This window comes from Uloborus diversus, chromosome 3 (assembly GCF_026930045.1).
Source record: "Uloborus diversus isolate 005 chromosome 3, Udiv.v.3.1, whole genome shotgun sequence".
Lineage (NCBI taxonomy): Eukaryota > Metazoa > Arthropoda > Arachnida > Araneae > Uloboridae > Uloborus > Uloborus diversus.
Genome location: NC_072733.1, coordinates 71,973,617 through 71,997,356, shown reverse-complemented (window position 1 = coordinate 71,997,356; position 23,740 = coordinate 71,973,617). Strand labels below are relative to the sequence as shown.

General features: G+C 36.5%; 1 protein-coding gene across 2 annotated transcripts in view; it reads right to left on the bottom strand.

Annotated features, from left to right (window-relative positions):
• Positions 1-14,476: 14,476 nt before the first annotated feature.
• The window catches only part of LOC129218546 (ankyrin repeat domain-containing protein 39-like), a 34,398-nt gene continuing 25,134 nt past the window's right edge, over positions 14,477-23,740 (bottom strand). For both annotated transcript variants that reach the window (XM_054852847.1, XM_054852846.1), the window contains 2 exons: positions 20,602-20,805; positions 14,477-14,678 (listed from right to left, as the gene is read on the bottom strand). In XM_054852847.1, coding sequence (XP_054708822.1) covers positions 14,535-14,678; positions 20,602-20,805 — 348 coding nt within the window. In that variant the 3' untranslated portion in view covers positions 14,477-14,534. The remainder of the gene's footprint in view (positions 14,679-20,601; positions 20,806-23,740) is intronic.

Below are 23,740 nucleotides of genomic sequence, written 5' to 3'. Positions count from 1 at the left end.
CCTGACAAAGTTATATTTTTATTGAAGTTTTGTTATTTAATTTTTTTTTATTTCAATGCGTCACGTACGGGACATCCAAAATCAACCACTTGTAACTTGCTTATGAATTAGTAAATATTTTTGCTCGATTAATATATTAACGTTAAAATAAATTGTAGATTTTGAGGACAAATGTTGCGAAACAATAGTTTAAACCGTTGAAAAAAAATGTATTAGGTCATTTCATGAAAAAGGTCATATCTTTGTCCCACACGGTAATGGTTCATATACAGTAGAGAAACAATTATCCGGGAAGTTCGGGACCATAGCTATCCCGGATATCTGAATTTCCCGGTTTTCTGGATCGCTAAAAAGAGCTTTGGCCGATTGTTTATAAAACTTAAATTGCTATAATAAATAGTAATGCGTATTAAAATAAGAAGAAAACAGTTCAGAAATGCTTATCAATATCGAAACATTAAAAACTACTAGTGAGAGAATAATTTAAACACCAAAAGCCATAAGTTATTTAATAAGACCTGAGACCCTCACATTCATTTTGAAAAGGAAAGAAAAACAACAATTTTCGAAGTTTTAAAATGAAAGAGAATGAAGGGAAGGGCAAGAAACAAGTTTTTGAACGTAAATGAGAGAATTTGTTTTCATGAAAGCGTTTTTTTTTTTTTTTTTTTCACTTTTTTGTAAAGGTTTGGCGTTAGTGATTATTGATAACTATTGCTTTTGCATTAAGTTAATACCAATTGAAATTTAGTTTATGAGTTCCTGCAGCCTTATTACAGTCTTGCGTTTAACGATTTCTAGATTCCACCATCAACTGTCCGGAAAATTCGAGAATCGCGGCGTTTGCGACGTGACTTCCGTTCTGAACGGTTTTAATTAAAGGCCATTCAATAATATCCTGCACTATAATGTGACAATATTCATTTCTTTAGTTTTCAGTTGGAATAAAACACAAAAAAGTTCAGACTTACGTGTGTACGTTTTAGTTCAAGAAAATATTCCGGAAATTTTTCCCTGCATTAAAGACAACCCGTTGAATTTTATTTTTGTGAACATTTTCCCGAGTTATAGATAAGTAATATGGAATTCATTAAGAAACCGCTCATTTTCTTTTAGGTATTTCAAAAAAAAAAAAAAAAAAAAATGCTTAGTTTTTCGAAAATTGCCGAAACTGCGTATTTAAAAAAAAAAAAAAATGGTGGGAAAATCGGCAAAAGGTTGTCGGTTTTCTGTTTTCCCGGTTTTTTGGTTCCCGGATAAAAGGGTCTGCACTGTTGTTCATTAAAAAGTAATTATTTAAAAACGTAAACGAAATCTGCTGCTTAAATAATCACACATTAGTTTGTAGTTTGTTAAGCAATAACATTTCTATCGTTACCCTTTTCAAATTATTATTTTTCATGAAATATATGAGGCGTCACGTGCGGAATACAATTACTGTTTTCCGTGGAATGGCTCTCTTACTTTCGCTTTTTATAAGCCATGGCTGCTTACTTTTTTTTTTTTTTTTTTGCCACTTGATAGGCAAAACATTGAATAACAATAAAATCTCGTAAGTTTTTCCTAGCTTATTTTGAGATTTTCAAAACGACCTTTGAGGATCAAGTTATAAATTGTTTAACTACGTATTTTACAATAAAAAGCTTTCAAGATAAAAATTGCTCGAACCCAATGTCATGCATTTTATCAAAAGTTTTTTAAAACTGTTAAATGTAATTTAAGTATTCTTAGAGAAGAAAATCGTGCTTATATAATACGCATAATACTCGAGACATTTATTTCAGGTGAAGACCAGTCCAATATCCTCATTTAACTTCATTCAATATTATTTAATTTTTTGTTTAACTTTAACTTTTACCTAAAAGATTTTGTTTTGTTTTTTGTTCTTTCGACCTTTTGATTAACTTTGTTTAATAGTTTTGCGGGTAGTAGTCAAAAATAGTGTTACAAATTCTGTAAATATTAGTTATTTTTGTGAATAATTTGTCGTAATCTAGCTAAATTTGGCGTTTATTAAATTATCTGTCACCTATAGTTATTGTAGTAACGTAACCTGTAAATAGTTTCCTGTAAAGGGGATATCACACGAGAGAAATTACGGGACATCGCAACCGCAATAGGAACCGTCAACGCTATCTAGAACTGGTTTTTCGGGCGGGAAGTTGCCTACAGGGTTACTGCCGGTTGCTCGGACGGTTGCTCGATTTGCTCACAACGGGGGCTACCATTTTTTAGCGTACATCCATGTGCTTGCGCTTGTTCATCGCTTTTCGTCAATTCCGCATTTGGTTATCACGCTGCGTCGCGTTAATTCGACACTTATGGATGAGATTAGTAATTGAATACTTAATGCAGCTCTTGCAGCTTTAATTGTATGTGGATTTGTGAAAAGATGGCAAAAAAAAAAGGGAAATGATCAAGGCAATGATTGATTTCAGAGCTAGAGCACCAATTATTATTTCATGCAGTCACCAAAGCTCCTCCTGTTAAATTCATATTTGAGTTTTAACATTAATTTGTAGAACTTATGGTGAAAATTTCAGAAAAACAGAAAACTTTTATTACTATTAATTGAATGTTTGATTTAAAGTGATACTCTTGTTACATTTAAAGAAGACATACAGAATATATGACTTCTCTAGGCTTATTTTTTCCCATAACTACTAAATTAAATCTTAATTTTAGATAGGACTTATTAGTCACTTATTGACAGGTAAGAAGAAATTTTAATTCTAACAAATTATACCTAAATTCATAGCTAAAAACAAACATGACAAATAAAAAAAAAAAAAAAGCCAGCAAACTCTGATCAATAGGCCTTTCATAATTATTTTTTTAAACTTCGAGTTCATAAATATATTGAAGATGTGCTAACACTTTAACTTACACAAATATAACGCCACTAGATACATATTGCACACAGGAAAATCTGTGGCCGAGTTTATTAAAATAGTTCCAGACATTTAAAAATAAAGTGACGCTTTAAAAAAATGTAATGAAACGATGATGCTATACAAGCATTTATAATACAAATAAGCTTAATACTGAGCAAATTAACACTGCATTGAATATTAGTACGTCTCAATCAATATTTCAAATGTTAATAAAAATAACTTTATCATTTAATAATGCCAAACATAATTTTTGACATCTCAACAAAATATTACAATGTGCGTATCATTTTTAAATAATTCTTTGTATTATCATATTCTTTGATTTTCAGAGGGATTATTTTTCTTGACTGGAATAGAGTACATGTGTTACTACACAGTCAAAATATTACTAAATAGGTGGAGCTAAAAGTAGAGTAAATATTTCACCATTTCACTTTGCCTCACATTCTCCTACATTTTAAGTATTTTCAAATGGTACATACTGTATGTACCCATCAGTTTGAGTTAAAAAAGAAAAGTACAGCTTCAATGCTATGATTTTTAAAAAGGAATTTTCACGTAACTTTTTCAAGGAAAAAATTTACTGTAATTGTTCAAGTATCAGAATGGGGTGGCTTCCTCCAGTCAAAAGTAGTACTTTTATCACTGAAATTGATAGAATAAGCAAAAAAAAAAAAAATAAATAATAATAATAACTTAGACCCAAAAATACTTTCATTTTCCCAACCGTTATTTTTTAATTAATTTTTTTAAATGTCCGATTTTTCAAACAAAGCGCGGTCTTGATGACGTTACAAATACACGTGAGTAAAGATGCGAATTAAATATTTTGCTCTGTGAATGTCAACACGAATGGCATTTCATCATTCGTGACGTCACACGAAAGAAATGTAAACAATGAAAGCGCCACGATTTAAGTAATTTTTTTAAAATATTAAACAAAAACAAATTATTTAAAAAATGGTCAGATCCTATGTTTTTAAACATGCTCTTTCAGAAAAAAATACGTTTAAAATTTTAGAAACGACCCCATTGTAACATTTGTGCAAAACAATTGTCAAAAACCTAATGAAACGAAAAACACCAATATAAATTAAGAAATGCATAAAATTCGCACTGATGTTAACTAACATATAAGTAGCAATTTAAATTCAAAATCAGATGCAAAACCAAAGATTAAATGTCGCTCATCCGTTTTTTAAAGTGTAACTGAAAATTTTTGAAACATAAAATAAATAGAACAATAAAAAGGAATCCCCACATTTCTGTCGCCACGATAGCAAATATATTTTACAGTGACGCTGCCTGACGTCACGAAATCCCAGCGCCCTGATTGGTTCCTTCGTAACTTGCCCAGAATTAAAGGCAATTTTTTTCTAGCGGAGGAAAAAGTTTGCCCTATACGAGCAACTGCAAATTTCCATAGCACACGAGAATTTTGGAGCAATCGTTTGTGGAAGTAAGTAGAAAAACCAGTTCCGGATAGCGTTACGGTTGCTATTGCGGTTGCGATGTCCTGTAATTTCTCTCATGTGATATCCCCTTAAGTAGTTATGAACGTTGAAAAAAACTTTCAGTTTATCTTTATTTTCATGTATCATTTATAGTGCTAAATGTAATAAATAATGAAATATAAATTATTTAAAGTAGGGTATTCTTATATATGCCAACCTTGTACAATACAGTAATAATGATGTGAAAGCCGCCATTTTCGGACACATTATTTTGGGCCTGAAGAACAGAATTTTGGAATATGAATTGAAAATTACATGATTCAAGGGATGACAACTGTTCATAAATATGATGTTTGCAGGCTATAATTGATGCAAAGAATCCTCTAGCTATTTTTCGGTGCCACCCAAAAATGGGCATCATCGAATATTTAATACACTGGAGGGTCAAAACTAGGGATGTGTTGTTCATGTTAAAAAGAACGAATCCTTAAAATGAACGGATCCGCTCATTCGCCTTAAAAATGAATGACCATTCTTTTGAATGGTGAGCATTTTGGAATATTGTATGGATGGACTCCTGGAAAAAAAATTTCCAGTTACATTCATCTTCAGTTTTTGAACTCTTGATCAACCTCAAATTTCCTTTTTTCTCAGTGAATTACAAAATATTTTCATGTCGAACTTTTTTACATTCTGCTTTATTCATAATATTTTTTAACCATTGCAGTTCATGTGCAATGTATCCACTAGAAATGTTTTCTTGTTTGGGTTACAAACAAAATGTTTTCCAATGAATTTCCACTTTCTGTCCACGCACCTGCTAAAACCCTTCTCACATTTTCTGACGCCAAAATTATTTCTAAAGATACCTTTCATCACTTTTCTGCAATCCTTTTGTCTTTTATAACATCCCTGCCATCAATTACCATCCATATGTACGGTCTAAGATACCACTAGGCTTGACCTACCCTCATAGAGTTTCCTAAAATTGTTACCATATATGAAGAGTAGAAGTTGTAAATAAAATATGAAGGTAAGAATTTCTACCTCTTTCATGTGAACTAATCAGGGTTGCCAAGGGTTGAAAGGTGCCTAAAAATGAGTAATTTACCCTCATCAAGTTTTTGAAAATCGTTATTACAAACGAAGAGTAAAAGATGGAAATAAAACGCTAAAGAAAGGTTGAATACCTTTTTCGGATCCCTAATCGGGGCTGTCAGGGGATAAAAGGTTTTCAATGAGGAAGATAATTTACCCCTCATCGAGTTTCTGGAAATTGTTGTCTAAAATGAAGAGTAAAAGCTGTAAAGTAACCGTTAAAGTAAGGTTGCCTACTTTTTTCTGGTTCCTAAACAGGGTTGTCCGGGGCTAAAAGGTACCCAAAAAATTAGTAATTTACCCTCATCGAGTTTCCACATAAGTTATATAAAAAAATGCAGGTAAAAATATTACAAAACGTATGGTATAGTGTTGCCTAAGCAAAAGTTTTCCAATCATAGGGTTGCCACTATTCAAAGTTTCAATATTGAAACTTCGAACAATTTCCATCTTTTAATCTTCGATCATGATAACGATTTTCGGAAACTCGATGAGGGTAAATTACTCATTTTTAGGCACCTTTCAACCCCTGGCAACCCTGATTAGTTCAGGTGAAAGAGGTAGAAATTCTTACTTTCACCTTTTATCTACAACTTTTACTCTGCATCTATGGTAACAATTTTAGGAAACTCGATGACGGTAGGTCAAGCCTAGTGGGATCTCACCCTATATTGATTTGGCTTCATTTTTAACTGGGCAATTTCCAAGTCGCTTATTTTACATTTAATCCAGAGATTTTTAATAAGGATTAATACTGTCTCATTTTTCTACCTTTAAAAAAGTGTTGCGTTTGTGGCGCCACCAGCGCCCGCTAGGAGGCGCACTCCTGTCCTGAAGACCGAGCGGGATCCAGGGCAGTAGGTACCGGAACGCGGACGCGCAACTACCCCCAACGTCAGCTCCTCACCATTTCTCGTCCCCAACTACAACTTGTAAATACATTGTAAATATCTATGTAAATAGTCAATAAATAGTGTAACCCGTACCTACAACTGGTGACCCGAACCGAACATGGACCTCCAAGCATTGCAGGAACAACTCGAGGATCTTAAATCAACGGTGCAACGGCAACAACAGCAAATCGTGCTGTATGAGCAGCGTCTGCCGGCAGCGACGAATCCTGCCCCCTCAGCCGACCCCCCCCCCAACTCCATCTGCCGCGTCACGGCGAAACTGCCTCCCTTTTGGCCGGAGAAACCCGCCGTGTGGTTCGCACAAGTCGAATCGCAGTACCTGCTAGCTAACATCACCCAAGACGCCACGAAGTTCCACCACGTGGTAGCAAACTTGGATAGCCGATATGCGTCGGAGGTGGATGACATCGTCATCAATCCCCCCATTTCAGGCATGTATAATCACCTGAAAACAGAGCTCATCCGAAGAATTTCCCTCTCTGAGGAACAGCGCGTTCGCCAGCTCCTCGGACGTGAGGAACTAGGAGACCGGAAACCCTCCCAGTTTCTGCGACATCTGAAATCACTGGCAGGGACAATAGCCATCCAAGACACCCTGCTGCGCTCTTTATGGCTGCAACGTCTTCCCCCTCACGTACAAGCCATCCTGCAAGGACAAGTTTCTCTCCCTGTTGACGTCATGGCAGAGACAGCGGATCGAATCATGGAGATTCCTCTAGCACCGCTCCACAGTTCCGTTCATGCACTCCACCCTGCTGCTTCCCCCCCTACCGATTTCGCCGCGCTCAGTGAACAAGTGGAACTTTTACACCGGTATTCTCCACTCCGGTTAAAACTCGGACCAAGGCTTAAACCTCGATGTTGAAAAACTACTCTATACTCCATCCCGGTTTGGCGTTAAACTCGGTCACGGAACGCCCACTTCCAGAGCTCGGCTTGTCACCGCTACTTCGACGGTTTAAAACCAGATTTCCTTCCCATCATTCCTTTGTGAGCAAACAAAATGGACGGCGGCTGTTTGGATTATTTTGAGTGATTTGCAAATGCTAGAAACTATTGATAAACATTCGCTAACTTGACGTCAGAGAAACAAAGATTAATTACAAAATTTAATCAGAATTAACATTCGTTATAGGTGTTATCAAAAAGTACGGCCGAAAACATTAATGCAATGATCAACAGAATGGTGCGAAAAAAATCATTTTTTTTTATTTCCACGCCACTGTAGCGCGGAAAAGTTGCGATTGGTAAGCATTTTTTTTTTTTTTTTTTGAAAACTGATTTATTTCTGCCGCACCGTTTCTTCGTATTTTAAACTTTCGCCTCAATTAACAACAAAAACGTTACAAAAGAATACTGCATGAAAAAATAACTATTTGGGGGGGGGAGGGATTAGATGCCACTTCTGAGAGAATATCTTAGAACACTTTCGTCCCTTACAAACTATCCTTTATCAAATAATTTCTGGAACACGAAAACTTATTATTTTTTTTAATGCAGCATTGCTCCAATTTTAAAATGCAGGTCAAACAATTTTTAAACCGCTAATAGTTTTTTAAACAAATTCTTCCCTGAATTACAGTCATATAACGTCACAACGGAGCTTTTATAATTGCTAAAGTTTTGTTTTAAATTTGTGAAAAATGTGGCAGAATAGCACTTGCCATTATTTTTATGAGTTTGGGGAAAATTAAAAAATGGTCTGAAGCAAAATAATCAGGAGTGCTCACCTCGGCTGTGGGAGGAGGGGGGGGGGGCGTCATGGCGCAGAATATGCCACGAAATTTTTCGGGGGGGGGGCTGTTCAAGGAATAATTTCTTCTTTTTTTAGAGGGGTCATCCAATTTGGGGGGTCTTTGAAGTGTTCGGGAGGGAGGGGTGTGCCCTTGCTCTTAGGGAGGGCGGGGGCACCCCTGGAAAAATCAATTACTTTTCTTAAACAGTAGTACATGTTGCAACTTTTTTACTCTAACAAGGTATCTTGTCCAATTGAGAGACTGTCTGAATTACATAAAATTTATTCGTAATTATTAAACTCGTTTTTTTTAATAGTTACAACGCCAAAATAAAAATAAGTTGTTGTTTCTAAAAAATAGCACGAACTTAATATTTACATAAAACATCTTTTGGAAAGAGGGGGGGGGGATTTCGTAAATTACAGCCCGGCCCAGATGAAACCCTTGCCAAGAATGTGACTATATTATTGAATTAGTTTTTATTTCATCTTGATTAATAACAAGATGAAAAAAAAACATTTAATTAATAACAAGATAAAAAACTTTTTAAGTTTCTATACAGAAACATTAAAAAAATGCATTGATGTCTTTAAATTTCAAATTGAGTCTAATAAAAAAAATTGCATGAACTAGATCCATTTTGCTACTCCCAATTCTTATTATATGTCAATCATTCTTCTGCGCGCGAATTTACTACCACGTGGAATGCAGTCATGTAGAAAATGTCACGTGAGTCACTCTACCCAATGGTAACAGCCGTTTCATTTCTCCTTCAGTTAAAACTCGGCTCCCCTAAATCGTGCTTGAAATGACTTGAAGAATACGCACCGCGTTCGAAACTAGTTTTCCCTTACTTCTCGGTTTTGGGGAGCCGAGTTTCATCTCCGTTCTGTGACGGTACTGAGAATACGGCCGTTATCTCAGCAAGTAGCAGCGCTCGAAACCAGTTTCGGCCGGTCAAGTTTTCGCGCTTCCGAAGGGGATTCCCGCGGCAGATCAAGAGATCGCCGATCTAGGGGCCAAGGAAATTCCACCCCTCGTCACTCGCCCGACCCTGCGGCGGTCTGCTTTTATCATCGGCGTTTTCAGGAGAAAGCTCGCCGTTGCACCCAGCCCTGCTCTTTTCAGGGAAACTTCCACGGCAGTCAATAGCGGCGACTACCAACTGCCAATCTGGAGGAAGTCGCCTTCTCGTTACTGATCGCTTCACCAAGCAGCGGTTCCTTATTGATACTGGGTCGGACCTCTGTGCCTACCCCGCTTCCCTCGTGTCAACCCGGCGCCCGGACCCTAACTTCCAGCTTTTTGCAGCGAACGATTCGTCTATCAACACCTATGGAACATTGATGCTCCAATTAGACTTCAACCTGCGCAGAAGTTTTTCTTGGCGATTCGTTGTGGCAGACGTTTCCCTCCCTATCATCGGCTCAGATTTCTTGGCATACTTCCATTTGTTGCCGGACTGTCATTATAAAAGACTGATTGATGGGACCACCGGACTTTCTACCACCGGCCTGCCGTTAAATTCAGAGCAGCCAAGCGTGAAACTCCTCCAAAACAACTCCTCTCACTTTCACGAAATTCTACAGGAATTCCCCGACCTGATTCGACCAGCCGGAGCTGTGCGCCAGGTCCGGCATTCCACTCTGCACTACATTCGGACAACCCCTGGACCTCCGGTTTCCTGTCGTCCACGTCGCCTTGCACCACATCGACTAAAAATCGCTAAGGCCGAATTTGACTCAATGGTGCAGGAGGGTACTGCACGCCGTTCCGAAGGACCCTGGGCCTCCCCGCTGCACCTCGTTCCCAAGAAGTCTGACGGCTGGCGCCCGTGTGGCGACTACAGACTGCTGAATAGCCCCACCATCCCGGATCGTTATCCCGTCCGGCACATTCACGATTTTTCACATAGCATTCGCGGGTGTACGACATTTTCCGTTGTCGACCTGGTGAAAGCCTACACACAAATCCCTGTAAATCCGGAAGACATCCCGAAAACGGCTATCATCACCCCCTTCGGACTCTACGAATTTCCTTTCATGAGCTTCGGGCTTCGAAATGCGGGGCAGACATTCCAGCGTTTTATTGACGAGGCCCTCCAAGGATTGGATTTCTGCTTTCCGTACATTGACGACATTTTAGTCTTTTCGCACTCAACATCGGAGCACCGACAGCATCTCCGCGCCCTGTTTCGTCGTCTCTCTGATCACGGACTCCTCGTCAACGCCTCAAAAACCGTTCTTGGAGAAACCACTGTAACCTTCTTAGGCTATGAAATATCAGCTGAGGGTACACGCCCCCTGCCAGACCGCATAACCGCTCTGCAGAATTTTCCCCGACCTGAATCCGCTCGTGATCTCCGACGATTCCTTGGGATGATCAACTTTTACAGACGGTTCCTGCCACACGCCGCATTCTACCAGGCACCTCTTCATGACTCTCTCTTGGGCCTGCGAGGTTCTCAGCCCATCCCTTGGACTCCCCAACTTGAGAAAGCATTTTCCGATTGCAAAGCAGCTCTGTGCAAGGCAACGCTCCTGTCACATCCCGCTCCTGAAGCACCCCTGGGGTTATTCACAGATGCATCCACTCTCTCCGTCGGGGCTGCACTAAATCAGTTCATCGACAATACCTGGAAGCCACTTGCATTCTTTTCTAAAAAGCTGACATCCAAGCAATCTGAATGGCCGGCTTACTATCGTGAACTTCTAGCAGTTTACAACGCAGTTCAACATTTCCGACACATCCTGGAAGCTCAACACTGCACTATCTACACCGATCACGAGCCGTTAACCTTCGCGTTCCAGCAGAAGCGAGAAAAGCTCCCCCCTGTCCAGCTTAACCAGTTGTCGTTCATTGGGCAGTTTACAACTGATATCCAGCACGTCAGCGGCGCAGACAACGTGGTAGCCGACGCACTCTCCCGGATAGCAGCATTATCGCCTACCCCGGTCAAACTTGAGGACCTCGCCAGGGCACAGGAATCGGACCTAGAGCTGCAGACGCTGATGAATCAAGATTCTGCACTGCACTTTCGGACAACGGAGTTACCAGGATCCGATGCCAAACTAATCTGCGACGTTTCCACCGGAAAGCCACGCCCCTTTGTACCTGCTCAACTACGCCGCCAGGTTTTTCATTCCTTGCATGGTCTCAGCCACCCTGGAGCTAGGGCTACGGCCCGACTGGTTTCCGCCCGTTTTGTCTGGCCTCGAGTGCAGAGCGACTGTCGATCTTGGACCCGGGCCTGCCTATGCTGCCAACGATCGAAAATCACTCGCCATACGATGTCCCCCGTGGAACAGTTCGCTCCATCTCCCATCAGATTCAGACACGTGCATACCGACATCATCGGACCCCTCCCCATAGCGAAGTCCTTCCGCTATTGCCTCACCGCGACTGATCGTTTCACACGTTGGACGGAAGTCTGGCCACTAGAAGGCATCACCGCGGAGGAGGTAGCTAACGCTTTCTTCAATGGTTGGATTTCCCGCTTCGGATGTCCCGAAATCGTCACCACCGATCAGGGCCGTCAATTCGAATCGCAGCTCTTCAAACGCTTAGGCATATACACAGGGTTCAAACGCTCGAGAAGCACTAGTTACCACCCTTGTGCCAATGGCATGATTGAGCGGTTCCATCGGCAGCTGAAAGCATCCTTAATGTGCCACTCCGACTCTTCCTGGCTGGAAGCCCTCCCGATAGTGCTCCTCGGCATACGAAGTGCGTTCAAAGCAGATCTGGACGCCTCCCCTGCGGAATTGGTGTATGGAGAGCCTCTTCGTTTACCAGGGGAATTGATAGCACAGACTGCAATAGAGGAGCTCCCGACGGACCCTTCCTCGCTCGTGGACCGACTCCGGAGCCACATGGCTAGGCTGCGGCCGACCCCTGCAACTCGGCACTCCAGGCACACACCTTTCGTCTCCAAGGATCTGGAGAAGTGCTCCCACGTGATGCTGCGGGATGACACCATTCGAGGAGTTCTTCAGCCTCCCTATTCCGGACCCCACCGAGTCGTCCTGCGGCAAGGTAAAACCATTGTCATTAAAGTCGGCACAAAGGACACAAGGGTGAGTCTGGATAGGGTGAAACCCGCCTACTCCTTGAACGACGACAGCAAATGCTTACCTGCTGAGTCGAAACCGCAGAACACCGCTCCGGAGGCTGCCGGAGGTGTAACCACCCAATTCTGGACGTCGTGTCCGTTTCCGGGACATCTTCCAAGCGTAAGCAATGAACTACCAAGGGGGGTGGTGTGGCGCCACCAGCGCCCGCTAGGAGGCGCACTCCTGTCCTGAAGACCGAGCGGGATCCAGGGCAGTAGGTACCGGAACGCGGACGCGCAACTACCCCCAACGTCAGCTCCTCTCCATTTCTCGTCCCCAACTACAACTTGTAAATACATTGTAAATATCTATGTAAATAGTCAGTCAATAAATAGTGTAACCCGTACCTACACGTTTTTTTTCTGTTCTCATTGGTACTGTGAAATAATAATTTTGAAGCTTCTTTATATTGAGGAGAGTCTCTTTTTTTTTTTTTAAATTAATTTATCTGGTAGTCCGGCTGAGTTATCAATATATTTGTTACTTTTTTTTTCGCTATTGGTAATACTATATGTATGAATATAGTGCTGTAGATGGAAAAAAAAATTGAAGGAACGTGCCTCTTTCTTTTGGGTAGATGTCATGGTTGACAGATGTTTGTTTTTTGGGGGGAGGGAGGTCAGTTTTGACAACTTGCGCCAGTTTTTATTTAAAAAGCAGACGTTTTATGAAACAACATTTTTGTTAAGTTTATGTACATTCAACGCACATAGTTTTAATAAACATTTCAGTATTTTCGTGTTTTATATTATAGCCTTTTTTTTTTTTTTTTGCAGTTCTCTTTTATTTATTTCATGATTTATATTTTTAAAACTGTAATCAAAAGTACACATTCAAAATTATTTTTTGTTTTATTTTCTTCTGTGACCATACTACACTTGGAGATATATTTCTATTTAGAATTTAATGCACTATTTCATGTAAGTTCAATTTTGAAAATTTTCTGACATCACAAACAGTTAATTTATTTTTTATGTAGTAGTAAAATTTAATAACTTAATTTTGTGACATGCTGAAATGGAACCTGCAATTTTCCATTGGGATGGGAATGGAAAACTTATCTTAGCAGTCGGCAACTGAGAAATATCTTAAGAAATGAACTATAATTTCGTTATACGTCCTAAACCTGAATAAAGTTTTTTTTAATTCATTTTTCATCGGCATATTTTCTTACTTTTAGATGATTTTAGTAATTTTTCCTTCAAAGAATATTACTGATCCAATGAAACATTTCGAATGTACGTGAGTGTGTCATGCAAAGAGATCTCCTGCAACGACTTTTTTAAATGAACAAAGTTGTTCAAATGAACGAGTTAAATGAACGGATCAAAAGAATGAACGAACCTCTGATGAACAGCTCATTCAAAAGAATGACATTGCCCACTTCTAGTCAATACTCGGCACAAAACTTAGGAGAAAATGTAATGCAGAATTCAGGATTTTGCGTATTTTAGGCTACAAAGAAACTTTTAGCTATATTTTAAAATTGAAACATTAAACTGACAATAAAAATAAAATATTCATTTATTATTTTTTAGGAAAATCATTTTTTTAAGCATTAAAAAATATATGTAATTAAAACATTAAACCAAAAACTTACTTAGTTTCATTTGTGTTAAACAAATATATTATTTTTGTTCCCCCCCCCCCCCACTCTTTTTTTCTTCACAATTGCAAAATTTTCATTTAATTCGAAAACAATCTCATCCATGGATGATATGTAATAAAGTTGAAAATCATTACAGTTTGGGAAATCTTGGTATAAAATAGTTTAGTTAGCAGAAATATCTAGGGCAAAAGGAAATAAAGGAACCTTCTTTGAATTTAATTTTTGCTGATAACAGAGCCTGTATCGGCATTTTTTTACATCTGCAAGGATTATTATTTTCATGATTTTACATGTCTGGTTCAAAGATACTGAAATGACAACTTGTTCACGATTTCAACTGATACTATGCAGTACACCTTTTTTTTTTCTTTTTTAAAGCCATCGGCAATGTGGGAAGTTCAGGTTACACCTTAGCACTTCATTATTTTCAGAAATACATGTTTAATAACTAATATGAGTAAAATATATTCTGAAACAATCAAAAATTTCATTTTTCTAAAACAAAAAAAATCAAAACAAAATAGGCTATTTAAAACCTTCAAACAAAATAAATCTTATTAGCAAAAGCCTTTTAGTTTAAAACAAACACATCTTCATATAAACAATACAAAATGAAAGAAAAGGACAATCCATACCTCATCTCAAAGTAGCTGAAAAAAAGGTTTCAATAACTTTTTATTGACATAAAAATATTACACAAAAAATATACATACAACATTAATAAAAGAGTTTTTTTAGCTCCTCTTGTTCTGGATGAACATAGTAACTAGGAGGGAACCCTCTTTTGTCTAATTCTTCTTTCAGATTTTTGTTTAATTTTAAAAGAAGTTTGCAGCATTCAATGTGTTGTCCTTCAGCAGCCTACATAATTCAATTGAAATTTGATCAACAGAGGAAAATAAAACAAAAAAAAAATGTACTTCTAAAATTTCATTTTAAGTAGTTCTATTCCTATAAACTGCTGTGTACAAGTGTATATGTGCATGATAATGAATTCATATTTTAAGCAAGCAAAAAATGCTCAAAACCATTTCTTTTAAAACCCAGAATCAACAAAAGTAAGCATGATTTAAAAATACATCTAATTGGCTCATTAAAGTCTTAGAGGAGACAGTTAGCCTCTCATTGTAGCTGAGAATATTTTGACACTGGTGGCTAAATTTAAATTTAGAAAACCATCAAGGAATCGAGAAACATAGTGCGACTCAATCTTGTAAAATGGTTCTTTAGTACGTTAACTGAAGAGCTGTATATTGGAGGACAGGGAGGTTGATTTTAACTTTTTTCTTTTTAAATGAATTCGCCTGTGGTGGGAAAAGTAGTGTATTGGCATTTTTGGGAAATCAAAATATATTTAGATACCCCGCCAGTCCCTTGAAGTTTCGCCAAATATGTAAAAATTGACATTTTACATTTTATTTAAAAATTTGTAGTGTATATATTTTTTAACTGCTTGTGGAGTGAAAAGTTGGGTATTGAAATCTAATGTTCGTATAAAAATTTTTTAGTAATCAAAACATATTTAGTCTCCTGGTCAGGCCCTAGAAGTTTTGCCAAATATGTAAAAATTCATATTTATTTTGTTTTTTAAATTTCTCACAGATTATTTTTAAAATCATACGTGGTGAATGTGGTTGAATGGTAAGACCTTTTATTTCTGAACAAAATAATTATTATATTATATTTACTGCCCCAGCCAGTCATTGAACTTTGCATAATTTGCTATTTTTCTTATCCCATTCTGATTAGTTTTGATTGTCGGTGACGGATGATGCGATTGAGCAGAATCAGAATATATTTGTCTTTTTTATTCTGTGATACAATGAAACTATTCCCCCCTCCCCACCTCGTTTCATAAATCGACTTGCTCTTGGCATTTAGTCAAGCAAACATGAACAGTATAGAAATCTGTATCATCTGGATTTAAGCAATGTGTTCTAGAAATTGTCCAAAATTATTGTCTGCCAAACCACTAGGTAAGCTATCTCATGCAAGGGGATTAACAACAGAAAACAGTCGACTCCCACTATAAGGCAATTCGACTTACCGGAAATGGCTATAATGTGAGTTTTCACGAACAAAGAATTTTAGAGCTAAAGCAAATTTCTCGCTAGCAACAGGAAAATATTTGGAAAGGAATCAAGGTGCTAAGTGTTGGTTTTGTTATTGGATACATAAGAAATTTTTCTCTTGAACCCACCTTTATCCCTTTAGCATCACTGACAGTGAAAGTTCCTACACCGTACTAGTCTGAACATCGATTTATTAGTGTATACAAATAACTACTCCTCATTTTTCACTTATTTTTTCATTATAAATGTGAAAGTTGTTGAAATATAAAGACATCTAAGAGCATTGTTTCATCTAAAGTGTGTAAGCAAAATGCAAAAATTATGAAAATGGAAGCTGATCTTGTACAGTGGATTAAAAACACCATGAAGAGGGAAGTTGTCATAGATGGAAACGTTATAAAAGAAGAAGTAAAGAAACTGTATTTAGAAATATATTACAATAACAGTTTGATAATGTAGCATAAATCATTTGTACTAGTTTATTTCATGTCTCTTCATTGATCATTGATTTTGTGCATTGTAACGCTGTTTTATGTTGAAAAAAACAGCTTTAAGAAATTTAAAAAAAAAACAGTGCTTTGTGCATGAAACCGTAATGTATTGTTAAGGAATGATTTAAAACAGTTTGAAGTAGTGTTTACAAGTGTCTAAAACAATTGGGTATGTTTATAAAAATGTGTACACATACCCTTTTCCGCAACACAAAATTTCAACTTACGCGAGGGGTTTTGGAACACGTAACTCACTTAAGTCATGACTGGACTGTACTTCATTTATATATTGGTAAAAGAATCTTCATATTAAATAGAGACAAATATATTGTAATGTGTTTTATGAATGTGGGTAACTGTCTATTGTCGAATTTATTAGGCAAAAGTTTGGTTTCTCACTAAACTGAGTCTTCATGCACAGCCGATGCACAGCATCTTTGAGAAGTTATCAATTACTCAAGATATCCCAGCAATGATGAAACTAAACATTGATCCTGTTATACAAAAGGAATAGTTTTTATGGTCATCCAAAAAACCTGCTGGTTACCATGAACAATGATACACTATCCTCTGAAGAAATTAGGCTGCAGAAAAATCCTGAAGACCCAAACTTTTACTGTTCATGATTTTGTCATCTCGGACCCCTCTTTTTAAAGACGATTTTTTTCTTAATGTGCCCCTCTAAAACTATTTTTTAGTTGCGCCACTGCGCCTGTTGTCATGTTTTTACGGTCATAAAAAGTTTTAAGAATTATTCATCACTTACAGATTTGATAGATATTCAAAGCGGCGTTTTAACTTCATATTTAAAATATTTTCTTTTTCTGAAACGCATTATTTGCATATCAAAGGAGCTGCTGAACACGAAAATAGTTTGGAGATATGAAGTATATATATAAAAACGTACACCATATTCCAAATTTAAACATTTAAACACTATTTTTTGAATAAATTAAATGCCAAAAGTATTCTTTTCCATTTTATGTTTGTCCACAAAACCTCACTCCAGGTTTACTATATTTTCCCCGAACGCCAGTGCATAAGGGCGTTCAAAAGACATTTGCATGACCGCACTGATCAAGCTTGGCGCGGCCCTACGTGGAACCGTAACATGGGCAAGCCAATTGGCGAGAAATTCATCATACATTATTTGTAAATATCAGGCTTGGCGCAGCCCTGTCCATAACTATCTTAAAATTTTATTTAAATGCAATTTTATTATTTCATTGTGTTCAGTACCAAATCTGGTAAAAAGAGATGCCATCTTGGTACTTCAACCTTTCTTTTATAAGGAAAAAAGTACAATTGAGGCAGTGAGAGGCAAAGGGATGCAAGTGGACTATTTTAAGTTTCGAGCAAAACGCAATTAAAAATCAGATCCTAGGTAGACTTTCATTAAAAAAAATTTCTAAATCACGCTGTACAGCAGCACCTACCAGGGCTACTAGTACAATCTCTTGCCCCAAGACAGAGGAGAGGTTCACCTACCATTTGTACTGGTTATCTCCAAATTCTTAATTTTGCGAATTGCAACCCTTTTTTCTCACTACCTCAATTGAGGACCTGAATAGCTACTGAAAATACTTCACGAGTCCTCAAACATATCAAAAGTTGAAGGGTTTAATTTAAATAATAGATCTAGAACATTAGTGGGTTTAATTTAGATAACAGATCCAGAACATTAGTCGAAGCTCTTTTTTTTTCCATTTTTTTGTTCTTGGTACTCGAAACACAAAACAAATTCATTCAAACTGTTTGAACAATACACATTATTTGAAAAAAAAAACACGCTTCAGTTCTTAAACTTTTTTAACATTTTATTTTCATTAAATCATCCTCTGCTCCCCCCCCCCCCTATAATGCATTACTCAATCGCTCCTCCCAACGGGATCGTCTGGATCCGCCACTGGTGTGGGGAGGGGGGCATATAGCAGGACAATGTAAGAGGAGGGCAAATTTGGTGCCAGCCCCGGGCAGCAGAAACCTACGCTATGCCCCTGCTACATTTATTAAACCGTTTACCCGCCAATGTTCCAAAAATGGAACATCATATTTAAGTGAAAATTTTCCCAAGAAATAACGTTAAAATAAACAAGTTTTTTTTTTTAACACAGTTTAGTCTTATTTCAAAGTATTTTTTGATTTCCTGCTTGATTGTTTATATGTTTTCAATTATTTATTGCGATTTTTCAAAGATGAGTGTTTTTTTAGCTTTTTGCAACTTTTTCTTATAAAATTTACCAAAAATTGGCTTTTTCAGAAAACGTGATGATATTTATTATAGTTGTGAAAAATACTTCAATGTATGATTTTAAAATTCTTATAGAAATGTACAATGATATTTCTGAAAGGTGTACCCCTTCAAAATAGCATGTTCCAATTTTGGAACATTGGCGTTTTAGGGAGTCAAATTTCCAAGAAGTAAATCGTTCGACTTCAAAGGGGAAATTTCATTTTTTGTAATATGTTTCTTTTTTTTTCTAATTTTGAATGTACTCTGATGTAGATGTTGGCAAAACCAAGTAAGTTTATATTTTGAAAGGATATGACGTTTCGTTAGCAAAGAAAATAATAACAGTCTTCTGTTTGACGGACTATATGGCGACGAATCCACACCTGCTCGGAAAGCTACATTGTTACGTGATAATAAAAAATAATATTAGTGAGCGTTTTATTCTTCATATTTTAAATGCAGTTCAATAATTTGCTTGCTTTGTTTTCGAGCGAAACGAAATTCTGTTTGATGTATACCAACTGTTCATAAATGTTAAAAAGTGTCTACAAGATTTCTTACTGTAGAACAAGCTGTGGCTTATTTAGAGACATTGTCAGATTCGGATTTGCCAGATGTAGATATATGCCAATTACCCCCTGATGAACCAGGAAATATCGCTGAGGAAGAATAGATGTTGACAGAGATGAAATCCTACAATTTTTTGGTTTGCTGCTATTGAGTGGGTACCATTCTGTACCTTCTGAAGATATGTATTGGAGCAGTGCAGAAGATACATCTGCGCCAATTGTACCAACAGTTATGCCTCAAAATCGTTTTCAAAAAATAAAAAACAACTTTCATTTGATGGACAACCATGAATTAAAACAAAATGACAAACTAAGAAAAGTATACCCTATTTACGAAGAATTGTGTAAAAACCTTCAACAATTTGGTGTATTTCATAAAAAATTGAGCATAGATGAATCTACGGTTCCCTACTACGGTCGGCATTCATGTAAAATGTTTATTAGATGAAAACCAATAAGATTCGGCTTCAAAATTTTTTATGTTGTGCTCTTCAAGCGGATACCCATATTCGATGGAGATTTATTCAGGCAAAAAAGAAGGATCCCCTGATGAGCAATTAGGATCCAGAGTTGTAAATGATCTATTATCAGTTTTGACTGACACGTCTAAGCATGAAGTATACTTTGATAACTTTTTTACATCATATGACTTAATTTCTCAGCTATCAAAAAAGGTGTACGAGCAACAGGAACAATTCGTGAAAACCGAACTGGCCATTGTCCACTGAAATCTAAAAAGGCCCTTTCTAAAGAAGATCGAGGAAATTTTGATTATCGATCTGATGGATCAGTGTACCTGTGCAGCTGAAATGATAATGCAGTGGTTACATTAGCATCTAATTTTTATACACATGAGCCACTTGCATCTGTAAAATGTTACTCAAATGTGCAGAAATGCAAGATAGATGTGCCACAACCTCATCTTATCAAGAGATACAATGAAGGAATGCAATTCTTCCTTTCATATCATGGGCACTAGATATTTCTGTATTGGATTTTCTGAATTCTGATATGTGCATAAATGCAATTTAAAATATTATTTTTAAAGTATTAATTTATTAGTTTAAAATATTAATTTATAAAGTATGCTAAGATAAAAACCGCATTCAAAACCTCTTAGTTTAAAAAAATTCTCTGAAAAAAAAAACTTCATGCAAAGCGCCAATGTTCCAAAAATGGAACACACTAAAAAACATAGTAAAAAATTTTTTTCTGGAAATTTTATTTTATTTCTGTATTTACTAGACATAAATAGATATAATTTCAAAAAATTACTCAAATTTGATCATCCGTCAATAGTTTGGCGGTTAAACGGTTAAAGTATTGAGCATTAAAAAGCAAAGCTTTATGCTTTAAAAAAAAGCAAAAAGAAATGCAAGAGCATTAAAAAAAAATAAAGGAAAGGAGACAATCACAAACCTTATGCAATGCTGTTCTTCCATCGCTATCACGCAACATAGGATCTGCCTTAAACTTCAAAAGCATGTTTACTATTACATCATTGCCAGCAAAGGCAGCTCTATGTAATGGCGTTGCACCTCCAGGAGTTTGAGCATTTGGATTAGCATTACTTTTCAACAAAACTTCACAGACTCTTTGCTTTCCATGCCTGGCTGCATAATGCTGAAAATAAGGAACAAATTATGCAAAATGTCTATTGATTGGCATACAAGGTGCAAATTTGAGACATAAAAACAAAATTTAAAAAATTTTCAAATTAAATCAAAAATTAAACTGTGCAGTTAGAAAAGATAATTTTTAACATAAGTTGAAAATTGAAAAAAAATTTAAGAGTTAAGTGTTAAGATAAATGGAAAGGAGAAAGCATGACGAGCTCAACGACATCTCAGTCAGTAAAAACAGGATACTCCTTATATTCAATACTTTCAATTTTCAAAAATTCATTAAAAGTCAGTATTTGATTCTCAGAGTTTGGCATTGGTGAATTTCAATATTTTTGAATGTCTTAAGAATACCTAAGACTTGAAAGAGGTTTATTTAATAGATCAAAATTTCCTTATTTCTGCACCATAATTGCTAAATAATGATGTGTTACGACAGAGGCGTAGGAATTGGTGGAAGTAGGGGGAGCTGAGACACATTATGCCATAACCAGAAAATAATTTAAGGGCGGGGGGGGGGGCACTTAAATTTTTTTCCCATAAAATATTAGCTTCTCAAAGCTTTTCTCTCTCCATCTCTCTCTTTCCCAGCAAAATTTTCAATCATATTTAATAAATACATTGTATATGGAGATAATGAGGTGATAAAACTCTGGTTTTGAAAGGGGATCGGTCAGTACTCGAAGATGAGCGCGTATAAGGGAAAATTTCAAAATTCTTGTTCTACAAACGAGTTTTTAATCGATTTTAGGAATGTTAAGAGGAGAAAAGGTTCGAATAAACTTCCCTGAAAAATTTTCGAAATTAATGTCTTAAAAACGGATTATATACCATATTTGTTGTCGTTAGTGAAACTAGTAATATGACTCAAGGGATTGTCCTCGATCGAATTTTCAAATATTTTTACATTTTCCTCTCAATATTTCGAATTTGAAGATCCAAAATCGCTATTGTAGACAATCTTCAATGATGACAGGGGAAAAGGCTGTACTAGGGTTCTACTCTGGTAATTTTTCAAAGTTGTCATAGGGAGCGTTCTTCAATGATGTTATCAGAAAAGGTTCAGAGGTTCCTTCTCCTTATTTTTTTCGAAATTATAATCTCTAAAAAACGCGACTGCGGATGATATTTGTCAGCGTTAGGGGCAGGTCCCGAATAACAAAATGTGAGGCCCTAGGCCTGCAATAATTTCAGGGCTCCCTGAAGACTCTATTAGCCCTGTCGGAATGCATTTTCGGGGCTCAGAACTATGTAAATTATTTATCATAAGGCATTCACGAATCCCCTTCGGGGCACTCGAAATTGTGGCATGGTAAATTCGCTAGTGGCAGAATTAATAAAAATTCTTCTTTAAGGAGGTTCTTTGCTAAATAACATGTCATTTTTTTTATTATTACTTTTAAAAAACATGGAATTTTTTCGTATAGTTGTAATGTTATGCATAATTATTTCAGCAATTTGGGGCCCCTTAGGCCAGGCCAATTAGGGCGAGGTCTAATTGGCCTGTGACGTAATCAGGCCCTGGTTACGCGCCGGGCAATTTTTTGAAATTGAATTCCCAAAAAGGGAATATTATTGAATTTCCCATGTTGTTGGAGAACAAGGTATTCAGGGACTCTCTTTCGGAAATTTTCAGGGAACCGAGTCCTGAAAACAAAATTTTAGGCGATCGTCTGTAATAATTTTGAAGGAAAGGGAGGACTTCGGCAGCGTAGCATTTAGAATACTCTCTTATTTTCTGAGAACTAGAAAAAGGGAAAAAGATGAAACAGGTGGGTGGAGAAACAGAACGTTGGAAATGTGTTAAAATGAAGTGTTCGTTATATATTTTATTGTTCAGATAAATTTTAGTAAAAGTCTTTGAGAGAAACTATAAAATATTGTAGGAGATTTTTTTAATAAATGAAAAATAATAAATGAAAAGTTACAATTTTGGCATGAAAATATATCTGTATGTGACATAAAAATCGTAAATTAGGAAAGCAAAAAATTTGAATAAATCTAACTTCGTAAAGTATTATTATGTTCAAAATTTTTCATTTCAATGAACTCGCATTTTTTAAAACTGATTTTTACGTAGTAACTGTTGTTATAATCATTGAAAGATTTTAGGAATATTATAATAGTGAAGATTTCACCGATTTTGATTTATGTGAATTTTTGTTCCTGTAATGTTCCTGTACCTTTAGTATTCTTTGAATGATATTTATCTTTTCAGTTTTATAACTTCATGAAAAAAATCTATCCCTGACGGTTTAAAATGAAAAAAAATAACGGGCACATTTTTTTAAAAAATTTTTTACAGTGAGATAGTTCTAAAAATTGCGTTTTTTATCACAGCAATGATTTGCGCCTACAAAAGTAATTTCTGAGTACGCCACCGATTTATGTTGTTTCTTTTGATAATATTTCAAATTAAAAATAAATAAAAAATTTTTTGAATAATATCTATTTTGGGTGCTACAGGGTCTCTATCTAGCAACAGATTACTTTCAGTTTTGATAGATCATCGAACAATGGCATTTTTGCGATCTGATGGTACCTTTTGATCGAAACATAGAATTTAAACCCGAAATATATGTACGTTCATGATCCCTTGAGAATTAGTTTAGGACTGTTTCTTGTTTTGTAACTACATAGACTTTTGGGAAGTCTTTAAAGGTTTTTCTTTGTTCGGGGCTTAACTTTTTATGAAGGAGTAAAAAATGATAAAAGAAAGAAATAAACAACGGAGAAAAAAAATAAATTAATTACTTTGTTTGTAAATGGGGATCCCCCCCCCCTCCCCGAGTTTTTTTTTTATGTAGGTAATTGCAATGAATAAAGAACACGACCACTTGGTCCTTTAGTTTAGCTTTCACGTTATATTTTGCAAGTTTATTTTAATCAACCAGTTTCAAAGGACTCCGCTGGAAATTCTTTACATTGTGCCTTAA